Below are 12,772 nucleotides of genomic sequence, written 5' to 3'. Positions count from 1 at the left end.
CTTGCGTGCTGGGGATGAAAATGGTTTTTTTTCCTCTTTATTATTATTATTATTATTATTTTCTGTACAATATTGCCATTGCTCGCTTTGAAATCGTTGAATTTCTTAATCAAACACTCATAAATGCTTTACAAAATATGAAATAGATAAATAAAACAAATTTCCAGTTTTAAATTTGGGCCTCCAGATGCCTATATTAGAATGGAGGATTATGTTATTCAAAATTTCATGGCTCTAGGTACCGTTGTTTTATCATAGTGCGAGAAATATTCATACATTTATGCAGATTCCTCATTATTTAATTTCTTTAAATGTAAAACAGTGTGATAATATTTGGTGGCAACGATTTGAAAAGTGAAACGCCACAAAATGGCAAAACGAAATTAATAGCCCTTCTGGGCTAAAACTTATTTTTAAAAGTATCACACTAGTAGTACTGCTACTGAAAAAATATTAAGCTATTTTACAGTTTTATAATTTAAAAAAAAAATTTTATTTTACAGTAGTGTGAATTTCGCGTAATAATGAATGACATTCCTTTTTGTGTACAGTATTGTTCGTAATGTATTCAACTTTTAGATTGTAAAATATACGTAATTCTTGCTGTACATAAATCGAGTAGAAGCTTATTCGATGTCTATATTTGTATTAAAGGAAGAAGGTTTATGTGTTAATAAACTTATTATCTTCTACATTTTTAAAGCATATAATTACAATTTATAGCTATAATTTCAAGAATAGCATAAATAACCTTTCTTTCAGTAGTAATTGCGTTCTTGTTTTCTGAATGTGGCTCCAAATACACTCTCAGTTCATCGCAAATTAAAATAATTATAAATTTTGGCAATCTGAAATATGCAATGAAAACATCTTCTGGCAGAGCAAAAGCATCAACATATTTTCTATAAATTTGCCACCGATTCAGAGATCTACGATCGTATTCTTCGTTTAAATATGAGAAAAATCAGCACCAAAAACACATGCAAAGCCATTGTCAACTCAGTACGTCAACTGCACAACCCTGATTGATGACGCCGGAACACTTTTTTGCGCACTTTCGACAACTTCTGTACTCAGAGAATATAGGATGTCGGGCAGACCTGCTTTTCAATAGCAGCGACATCTGGCGGCCCACAACTTGCTGTCAACTCTTGTAGCATAGAATAACCGTCCAGGGCTTAATTTCTAAGATTAGAAGTGCCGCAGCCCTATGGAAGACCATCAGTAAAGAGGAACAAGAGTAAATAAATAAATAAAATGACTATTAAACACATTAATAATTTTTAAATTAAATAGTAAATTATTATCAAATTAATTTGTAGCTATTTAATTAATGTTTATAAATTGTTATTTAATCAATAATTATTATATAATTATAATTCATTTGATAATTATTAGATAATTATCTATTGAAAAAATTAAAGATTGAGGTAATTAAATAATTAAAATTAAATAAAATGTAAAGAGATAAATTGAAATTTAATATGCAATTTTAATATAATTTTATTGTTGAAATAAAATTTTCGAGATAAAATTTCTACTGAAATTGTCATTCAGTTACATAAAAGAAGTGCCGCAGCCTTCTTATTCATCGCTCCATTGCGTTCTGGCTAGAATTATGATTTATTACAAAAACTAAGAAGCGCTGGTGGGCTCCAGCTCAATTTAAGCTCTGATCGTGTGGGGTGGAGTTCTTTTATCATCACAAAAATTAAATATACTTAAAGTATAGCTGATGAAAATTCCAGGGCGAAACAGAATGAGGGTATGAGTGGGTGGAAACAAAAAATGAGGGGAATTTTGGTGAGAGAGACCGTTCTCTTTGACTGCGGCTCTCTGCTGATATAATTGTAAGCATCAAGCAGATGTGTGTCATGGGTAGAATGAGTCCTGAATCTGACTCCTATAAGGATGAAAGCAAAGTTGCTGGTTACACTTCCCCTTCCCAATTAGTGCATACTGTGGGAAGACGATGTATAGGACGTGCTTGAGCAGTTTATCTCAGTATTTCACTCTTATTGTATTCGCTGTCACTTAACGCACATTTAAGAACACAAATTTTCCTTCCTGCGAGAATAACTAACTGTAAGCATCGATAACAATACACTAGATACGAATGGCATGGCAAGAAATTTAAGCGTTCCGAAACAAACTCCCCCAAATTTATTGCTTTTCTTAAAGGGAAAGGTTTCCACATGTAAGTTAGGGGTGAAGAGACTTTACTTGAATGTCTCATGTTCTCATGAGTTCATATTTCTAGGGAAATAAAGTATTGCAGGGTCTGCTTGTGTTAAACTAAAATGTTAGGAATTCTAAATTTTTTTCTCTTTAAATAGGGGTTCAGTTTTATGAAAAGAATTACTGGAGCTCATCTTATTTAGGGCTCCGGGACGCTCTGGCTAAAATTGTAAATTATCTTAAAAATTAAGAAGCACTGCTGAAATCGCATTAATTTCTCGTGGCCGTTGCGAATTGTATAAAACCTTGTAGACAGAGATTTCGTTCATTTAATTTTTTAAATAAATCTGAAAGATATTCTAATATACTTATTCACATGTCATCAGCCAGAAATTATGTAAAATCTTCTTGATTTCATGTACAAATAACAAAAATTTTTGCAAATCTAAGAGAACCACAAAGGTAGTATCCAAGGACCTCTTCTGGTCCATGAATCACAGTTTGAAAAATGCTGATTTAATCATACAATAGCTGAATATCTCAGATTTTGAAAGTTACACATAGTAATCATTTGCGATTTTTTCTGTTTATGAAATTTATTATCCCTTACCTTACCAGTAGATTTCCCTTCCATTTCTATCCTTTATTTAAAACTTTCTTTCCTAAACAATTAACTGTAACTGGAAGCATGGAAAGTTTATTTTGGGATGTATTAAAAATAAATTATTATTCAATGAGATTATATACGATTTTTTTATACTTTGCCATAATTTGCACATTTTGTAATGTTTCCTTTAACTGAAATTAATCTTCTTTGGCATTTTAAATTTCAGTATTTAAACTTATAAATCTTTACAGATATGCAAAGTAGCTGTCGCAACTTTAACATATGATCAAATGGTTGATCTTCTTAAAACTTCAATGACTGTTTCTGTGACAGTTATACCTCCTCTTCCTAATGGATCATCGCGGAAGTAAGCTAAATTTCAACATTCATTTCATCTCCTCTCCAAGCAATGTTTACTTTAACTGTAATTCATTTTTTTTATATGTGCTTTTAGGGGTTGTAACCTACAGAATTGTAGCTACTTATCTGGCGGTGGAATTGGTGATTATGAAAACATTGGCATATGTGATCATGGTGACAGTCATCATAAAACGGCCACACCTCGACAACAAGCTGCTTTTCATTCACAACGAATGAATTCTAGGTAATTATAAAGAGTTCTTTTAACAGGTAAATTCTAGATAATGAGACTGTATAAAGAATTCCTTTTCCAGCAATGATGTGCATAATATCTTATTAACATGTACTGAATTTCTGTTTGAGAATATTGCTATGAAATTTTATACATTTTAAGAAAATATAAATTGTTAAAGAAATTGTATGAAGTAAAAGGTTTTGAAAATTTAATATCAAGTTCTTCCTTTTTTTAATTTGTAATTTATGTTATGTTGTTTAGGAGAGAAGCTCATTCTAATTCCCAGCACCCTAACAGAAGTCCATCAATGGATCGAATACTTCCAAAATCAGATGTATGTTTGATTTTAAGTATTATTTTTATGTTATGACTTGTTCATGCTTTTTAGTCTGAGTTGGAATTCATTCTAATAGTGTCTGTAATAGAATTTGTTTTAACGCTTTTCAGGTTAAATTCAAAATAGTTGCAGAGAAACTTCTGTTATATAGGAAACTTTATTTTCTCATCTTATTTCTGTGACATATCCACAGAAGTCCTTACCTGGCCTTCATTTTTGCAGTTGTTAGTCATAAACACGTACTTTGATTACAAAAATGTTTTAAAGCATTGGTTTGAGTGGCCATTTCATTTGTGTATTTTTTGCTAATATCATGTTGAAAAGATTTCAAGATTTTAGTTATTTGAAGTCTTGAATTTCTGATTTTTATTTCCATTAAAAATGAACAGGAATAATAAACCAGAAAATCTATAAACTCAGACTTCATTAGCTAATTAATTAACAGTGTGATATAAATCTTGTTAAAAAATTTGAAGATGCATGTTTTATTAACTTTTATTCCTGCTTGTCATAAATAAGCTCAGTTAGAAATTTGGGAATAAAAATAATTGCTTTGCTTGGGAAAATATTTATATGCAAACAGTGGTTTTTCACAGTTGAAAATTAATATGACAGGAACTCGATTGACTAATAAACATCTGCAATCCTTGATGAAGATAATTTCCAGTAATTTTTCTGCAAGGCTACAAACTTTATCGGAATCGAAACAGCATTCAGTGTCAATCTGTAGTAAGAAGTAAAGAAATTTATAATTGTTTATGTACAATTGGGTGTATATGTATACATTGAAGAAAAATTTAATAAATAAGAGTGTTACTATTTATCTCAAGTTTTGTCCTGCTTGACAAATTTTCGCTGAAAGCTCTGAAAGTTTTCGTAATTTGTGTATTTTTAGTTTAAATTAATGTGAGTTATTTAATGATTAATTAAATGTGTTAGATTATTTGAAAGAAATGTCAAAATATAAGTGTGAGAAGTTAATATTTAGCTGTTAGTATGTTTGAATTGCAGAGTGTAACAAATGAAAATCATTTTGCAGGTACCAAACTTCACAAATATCAGACTGCAAATAAATATGAATTTGTATTTTTTTTCCTTTGTGATATTATTATTGTTTGTGTATGTTTGTTCAGTATTTAATAAGCAAAACTTGAAATTTATTTAAAAGATTTTTATTTTGTTGATAAATTTTTTTATTCTGTTAATAAAAAAATCTGGTTCTTAGCTGTTTAGTTTCTGTTTTCATATTTATTGCTCTAAAATGAGAGCTTCTAATTCTTTGCTTTGATGCTTGCAGTGGAATTTAAATTTATCTATATAATACATGATTATAATCTGTAATATATGTTTGTAAAAATTTAGTTAGTAAAAAAAGAAAGAAAGAAAATGAATGTATGTAATATTTCAAAGTATTCAAATTTATGCTTATTTAAAAAATTAGAAGTCTATAATTTGCATCCATTCCTAAGATATTTATATTTAGTCATCATATCCTAAAATTAATTAACAAAATTACATTCTGTGAATTATTTTTCTTTTCCTTAACATTTAAAAGAATAAGGGTCAACATAATAATTAAGGTATACATTCAGGCCCAGATTTAGACCTGGTAAAGCATTAAGCTATTAGAAGTATTGGGTCGTTTATAAGTCCAGATATTAATGTCAGTGCCAAATATGATTTTTGGATAACTAGAGGTTTTTTTGTGAGCTATAGCTTGTGTAGCCTTATGTGTAAATATACATTAGGTTTTTAGCCCAGAAGGGCTATTCATTTCGTTCTGGCATTTTGTGGCATTTCATTTTTTTCAAATTGTTGCCACCAAATATTATCACCCTGTATTATATATAAAAAAATTAGATAATAAAGAATCTGCATAAATATATATTTCTCGCATTGTGATAAAACAACGGTACCTAGAGCCATCAAATTTTGAATGAGGTAAGTCTCTACCTGAATATGGGCATCTAGAAGCCCAAATTTGGAATTTTTTTTACTATTTCTTATTTTGTAAAGCATTTATGAGTTTTTGATTAAGAAACTCAACAATTACAAAGTGAGTAATGGCAACACTGTACAGGTGAATTTATCTCCCAACAAGTGAAACTGTGTATCGGAAATTCTAAAGGTATGCTCTTTTTAAATTATTTTGTGATATTGCTGTTGAATTGAATCTTATGGTTTATGTGTGAAGACCAGGTTATTTAATAAATAAAGGTTAACACACAATTTTTTTTTTTTTTAAAGGCCCATTTGGGCGTAATATAAAATCTGAAAACTTTTAGATTTATTTTTTTTAATTTCATTGTTTTACATAATTTAATGAATCTAATAAATCTAATAAATTTAATGAATAATGAGTTATTCATTAAATTTATTAGATTTACTATGTTTTGAGGAAATTCAGCATTCTTGGTAAAAAATTTTAATATTTCAGATATGAAACAAATAGTTGTACAGTTGAGGAAACATTCCAGTTTAACTATTATGGTTAGCCTGGGTTTTTTAACAAAAATACACAAAAAGTTTGAAAGATATGTGTAATTTAATATTATGTGTACTTTTAGTAGTAATGTTCTCTTTAAAGAATGTCTTGTTCAAGAAGTGCTTGGATTCTGTTTCGCTGTATACTGTTCTATGTTGTCTTTTTAGAATACATAGTTGAACTGGTGTTGCTGTCTTATTTCATATCAGATTTACATTTCTTTTATACAGGTGCGAAACATTTTTTCTGAAACACGGAGGGACCACATACAGCATCATTCCATTCTCTCTTTGAGAAATATTCAAGAATCTTCTCAAGGATTACTTCCATCTCGAATAACTGCTTACGGAGGTGTAGGTAGCTTGACTTCTGTTGATAAAGAAAGTAGTCCCAAAACTGGAACTGCATTTCCTACCTCTCGATCATCTCCTGTCTGTGCATCTTCAAGTTCTCATGATCATGGTTTGCCTACATATGGAAATATACAAAGTCAACTCCATCGTAGCTTCCATGATAGAAATCGCAATGGCATATCTCAGCGCCTTATGCACATCGGGGGCATGGTGTCTGCTCGAAGTGAATTATCTTTGGCAGAAATAACCCCATTCCATGCTAGATCCCATTCTCATCATATGGTCCTCTGTCCACATTCTTCCAAAAGTCAGTCACCATCTGAAAATTCAGTAGTTCATCCACGATCTCATACTACATCCCCCCATTCTCCTTCATCTAAGCAAGGAACTCCATTTGCCAAAAGATCTCCTTCAAGTGTTAACTCTGACTATCATTCTGACAGTTCCAGTGATTGGCATCAAGGAACAAGTAGTGCAGGTGAATATCATATTATTATTTTTTTAATTAATTGTTATGCGGAAGTTTCCAATTGTATACTAGAAACTAGACTGTATTTTGTGCGGATTCCAGCAAAAGTGAATCATATATATATATATATATATATATATATATCAAGGATGGAGCTGAACTTCATGTCAATAAGAACTGCATTTTAGAATTTAAGAAAATTCGAAAGCTGCAACTAGATTTTCCAAAGCCACAAGTCATATTTGCATCATATTCAAAGTAGTGAAACAAGTTTCAAATAGGAAGAATTATCTGATTCTAAACAATCGTTGAATGACTGTTTGCCTTCAGTATATGATCCATGTATGATGTTTCGGAAGACAGTGTCTTTTGATGTGGTAAAAGTAACTCTTTTTCATTTTTTAAATACTCCAATTCTTCTGTGATGCCTTCATGTAAATGTTAATCTATCTCAGTTTTGTAATGCTTATGAAATTTTGGTTTCTTTTAAAATCTGCACCACAGTGGCTCAAATCATTTCACTGCTACCTAAAAAATTTCCCCATCATGCTCATTGAAGATTTTCTTTAAAGAATTTTTTTGATAGAATCATTATAATATTTTTTCTTTTATTATTATGTTTTTAATACCATTGTTAAATTTCTTAACTAACAAGAAATGAAATAAAATAATTTTGTTTGAATATTGGTCAGTTTAAGTTTACTTTGTTAAAACATGAAATAAATTACTTTCTTTTGGACATTGAGCAGTTTTAGTTTACCATGCTTCATACATATATTGTATTTACGTGAGAGCCACAGTTCAGCCACCTCTGATTATTATATATGTAAGTATTTATTGTGTAAAAGGTGGTTTCTGATAGTTTTTTAAAATGACATGTTTGGCCTAATATACATCTTGTTTTGATAGATTTAGATATCTTCTTTCTCATTGTATTATTATATTTATTTTTGTACTTTCTGATTATCAGCTGTCTCACAGAAAAACAGCAGTTCTCAATTTTGTGAATAGGGGTATAAAAACAAATTGGCCCTCTTAATGACTGTGTGGACATTTCATAAATAACAATAAAATATTATGAAAGAAATGAAAATTTTTACTAGGTAGCGAGGGCAAAAACAGAAAAAAAAAAAATTTGTGACATGTATTAACATTTTTGTGGCAGGTTGATACTATTCAGTGAAATGATGGCTAAATGTAATGCGTATAAATGCATTTGTGCTCAAACATGTGTGGTACCCATATGCATGGGTTGACTATTATACTGTATGCCAAAATATATCAGTTTGATCAAATATTAAAACTAGGGTTTCAGATAACTAAAAAGTAATCTAACTTTAATATATATCATATTTACTAGCATGTTTTTTACCCCTGAGTTTTTCAGCATATGATCAAAAAGTTCTTATCGAATACATCGCTTTTGTTAGGCACGTAGCCGTCGTGGCTTTACCATATTCAGATGTAACCTAACCTAACCTTTTTAGCATATGATTTAAAATTTCTGATTTTGGTTAATGTTATAAAATGGTTAACATTTTGTGTAATTAAAAGGAATATTTTTGAAATTGGAAACTCCTCTAAAATGCATAATGTAGTTATATTAGTGTGTAATCATATTTCTTTTGAATGTGCTTTCTTTATCATTTAAGACCATGTGCCACACTGATTTAAGTCGGTACTGAAAAGTTGTACCACTAAGCCATTTTTTCAGAGATAATGTACATTGCATATTTTTCCCCTATCCCAGGTTTCAGGGGGTAAAATTAATAAGGAAATGGGATTTCCAAAGATTAGTATCCTGGGCTGAGTTACAAAATAAATTTTCTGTAACTTAAATGAATTAGTTATTAATGCAAATTGTATTTTATTGCACATAGTAGTTTATATTAAAATTAGTTGATGAAGGGAAATTTGGTAATTCTTGGAGTAAACTGCACAAGTTTTGTGTATATTAAAATGGTTTTCTACTGGTAAAGTTGATTTAATAACACTAAAAATCAAATGCAAAGTTTATTTTCTAAATAAAACTAGTAACTGTGTCGTTTTGACAAAATTGAAGGTAAACATTTTGTAATTATGTTGTAAATAAAAGTATAAATGTATGTATTTTCTTTCTATGTGTCCTAATATAAGAAAGAATACATTTTTAAACAACATTTCATTCTGCACAGAATTAAATGCTATACTTTTCCCAAAACAACTTTAATTTGAATGAAATGGTTTTGCAAGTTTTCACTAATTACATTAGAAAAAAATTTTAAGGCAATTTGACTTTATCAGTCAACTATTACAAAAATTAAAATCAAAGTTTATTGTGTTATTAATATTAAAATCATGTATTATTTCATTTTTTATTTACAGAGCTTCTTCCTGAAATACTTTCTCAAATATGAAATGATTATCAGCTTCTGAGGCATCTTTTAAATCAAAAATCATAGTCACTGTCTAATTAATGCTCTATTTTGTTTCATTTCAAATTAGAGCATCTTTTATTTTAATAGTGAATTACTGAAATACATTAAATATTGCTGCTGATTTCTTATTTTCTATGCACTTAACTTTCTAAGAGTATTTCTGAAGAGAATAAAGAAAAGGTGTTCTTGTTAATATTATTTATTACTTGTAATTGAATTATAATAAAATGTAAGAAAATAATTCTTTTAATACTTAATCAAAAAAAATCCCTTGATTTCAACTGTGCACATTTTTTCAATAACATTCACAGGAGTTTAATGAATGAATCTTTCATTTTGAAATACATTTATGAATGATATAATAAATATTTATATGTTTATTTAAAATGCATGCATTTTTACAAGGATATGCATAAATTCTCATATCTATTTTATTTTCAGCAAGTGCAAATCTTTAATTTCTGCGCATTCACTATATTTCTTGACAAAATTTACAGTAACTTGGCATGTACAGTACAAAGTCTTTAATCCGGACGTCCATAATCCGGACCTTAAAGCTACAAACATTCTGAGCATGCGCATAATACCTTTACGCATGCGCATAATACGTTTATGCATTCGTGTTTAATGTATAACAGATGGTATAAGCTAAGCTAAAATTATCTAATTATCTATTTCATTTAATGTTGCAGATTGCGTTGTTCCGTAATTTTCTAATTGGATCCGGCTTATTATTTTTTTGCAGGCTGTTAGAGCAATTATATAAAAAGTAAGCTTGAACTTTCGATTATGTCAAAAAGAGTTTCCAATTCTAGAGCTGCCAAAGGATCTACAAAGCGAAAGCATGTTTTGATGTACTGCTTCCGATAGTGAAGAAAGTGACAGAGAGGTTATTGAAAACGAAAAAATTTCGATTGACAACTTAGTCGGTATTTTCCACACAGCAATTACAGGACCTTGAACAGTGGAACTGAACAAGACATTATGTCTGTATATAGAATTAAAGAGAAAGTATTAGCACAAAAAACGAAGCAACTTACATTAAAAGAAATTTTTAATAAAGTAAACAAATAAATATGATTTTGATACCCTTTAGATCATAATTGCTCTTTATTTCATAAATTACGGTTTCATATTTTGAATTTTATAATTTCTGCATGCAATCTTACTAGATTTAAATTGATGTTATATAATCTGGAAAAACCCCTAATCCGGAATCGCCAAAGTCCCGACAAGTCCAGATTAAAGACTTTGTACTGTTTCTGATGTTTTTACATTAAAAGTACATATAAATATAAATTGAATGAAAATTACTTGCATTATTTATATATGCATCTCAAAATCCGCTTTCCTTCAAAAGTTCTCCATAAAGATCTCTCTTTTCTATTCTTACATACTTATTTTAAAAACTTAGCCAGCCTATGTGCTTGATTATGAATATTTTTAACATACACAATTTTATATTTATATTTAGCCATCAAGTTTCAAACATTTGGCTTAAAACATGTTTGGAGATACATTCATCAAAAAATTCAAATTTTCTAGTGAATATATTTTATCAAAGCATTCATTATCTTCCTTAGGAATTTTACCCAATTCCTCTTAGCACCAATCTCTTAACAATTTTACCAGTTTTGGCACTTTTTAATTATAATACTAAGATAAAATATTGTGATGTGCTTGTAAGCCATTCTTTGGCTAATTGAGACCTAGGGAGGTTAGGAATGGAGCTTGAACCTCAAATTTCTGGGAAGAAAAGAGTTGAGTGCAAAACATTTAACAATCTGCAATCAATAAGAGAACCAGTCCCGATAGGACCTCCCATGACAGAATGCACAAAAGGATTTCACCTCCGTGGATCACCCTATTTTCAAATTCTTAATAAGCTGTCATGATGAAGTGGCATGTTCACATGCTCACATCACCTGACCGCACATGGTGTTTTTGCCATATTGGCAGATATTCCTGCATCCTGTGTTGCACAAATACCGGGTGGCCATAATTAAACTGACAGTGCTCACAGTGTTCTGTAGCACGATCTATTTGCGAGAATTACGCCACATTTTGTAGGAAGATTAAACAAGACGGGAGACGAAGGATTCCGAAAAAAATTTAGTTCCAAAATTCACCGCTGGGGGAATATTTGCCACTGTGTAATAGAAAATAGAGTGTTAACAAATGCAAATTAATACGGAATAAATTACCTTTTATTATGGATATGCCTTATTCCATGAGGCTTAAATATGGATATGCCTTACAGTACGGTATGGAAAATCTTACGAAAGATTATCAACTTCCATCCGTACAAGATCAGCCATGTACAGGAGTTACTGTACCCCGACCATGATAAACGATTGACTTTTGCTCTCACTTTTCTTGCCAGAATGGAGGTGGATGATCTTATGGGGAGACGAGGCCCACTTTTACCTGAATGGAACTGTGAATACCCAGAACTGCCGAACTTGGGATGACAAATCACAGCAATTCTCTTATATTCACCAAAGGTAACTGTTTGGTGTGGGTTCACAGCGGAATTTATCGTAGGTCCATTCTTCTATGAGAACATTACCCCGACAGGACCGAAAACCTGTTCTGTTACCGGAGAGAAATATCGCCACATGTTGAACAGCTTTGTTGTTTTGGCACTTCAGCAAAGACAATGCCTGGGGGAAATCATTTTCATGCAAGATGGAGCCCCTCCACACGTTGCTGTATGGGTGCAATAGATGCTACAACAGAAATTCCCAACAGAAAGAGTCATTAGCTGCTACTTTCCAACTGCATGGCCACCTCGGTCGCCTGATTTTACCCCATGCGACTTCTGGCTATGGGGTTATCTTAAGTCCAAGGTCTATCAAGGAGTGGTCCAGGACCTGGCTACGTTGAAGGATAACATATCATGGACTGTACGGGAGATTCCTGTATACATGTTACTTTCTGCTGTTGTGCATACTGTGCACAGAATGCAATATGTGTTCCACAACAACGGCAGCCACATTGAACCTCATTTGAATGCAAAATAAAAGGTAATTTCCGTATTGATTTGCATTTGTTAACACTCTATTTTCTATTACACAGCACCAAATATTCCCCTAGCGGTGACTTTTGGAACTAATTTTTTTTTTTTTTTTTCGAGGAATCCTTCGTTTCCCATCTTGTTTAATCTTTCTACAAAATGTGGCGGCATTCTCACAAATAGATCGCACTACAGAACACTGTGAGCACTGTCAGTTTAATTATAGCCACCCGTTATATGGTTACAAATGAAGGAAAAGTTTACTTATTAGCCTATAGGTCTGTATGTATTAATTTTAACAGGGATTGCAGGATT

At 30.8% G+C, this 12,772-nt stretch overlaps 1 protein-coding gene across 2 annotated transcripts in view; it reads left to right on the top strand.

Moving 5' to 3' along the window:
• LOC118193303 (signal-induced proliferation-associated 1-like protein 2) overlaps positions 1–12,772 on the top strand; it is a 251,828-nt gene that overhangs the window by 200,056 nt on the left and 39,000 nt on the right. For both annotated transcript variants that reach the window (XM_085823912.1, XM_085823913.1), the window contains exons 15-18: positions 3,037–3,152; positions 3,240–3,389; positions 3,642–3,714; positions 6,433–7,033. In XM_085823912.1, coding sequence (XP_085680038.1) covers positions 3,037–3,152; positions 3,240–3,389; positions 3,642–3,714; positions 6,433–7,033 — 940 coding nt within the window. The remainder of the gene's footprint in view (positions 1–3,036; positions 3,153–3,239; positions 3,390–3,641; positions 3,715–6,432; positions 7,034–12,772) is intronic.

This window comes from Stegodyphus dumicola, chromosome 9 (genome assembly GCF_044657685.1).
Source record: "Stegodyphus dumicola isolate Sdum_Otavi_A_Nest chromosome 9, ASM4465768v1".
Taxonomy (NCBI): domain Eukaryota; kingdom Metazoa; phylum Arthropoda; class Arachnida; order Araneae; family Eresidae; genus Stegodyphus; species Stegodyphus dumicola.
This window is presented reverse-complemented; position numbering and strand designations above follow the sequence as displayed.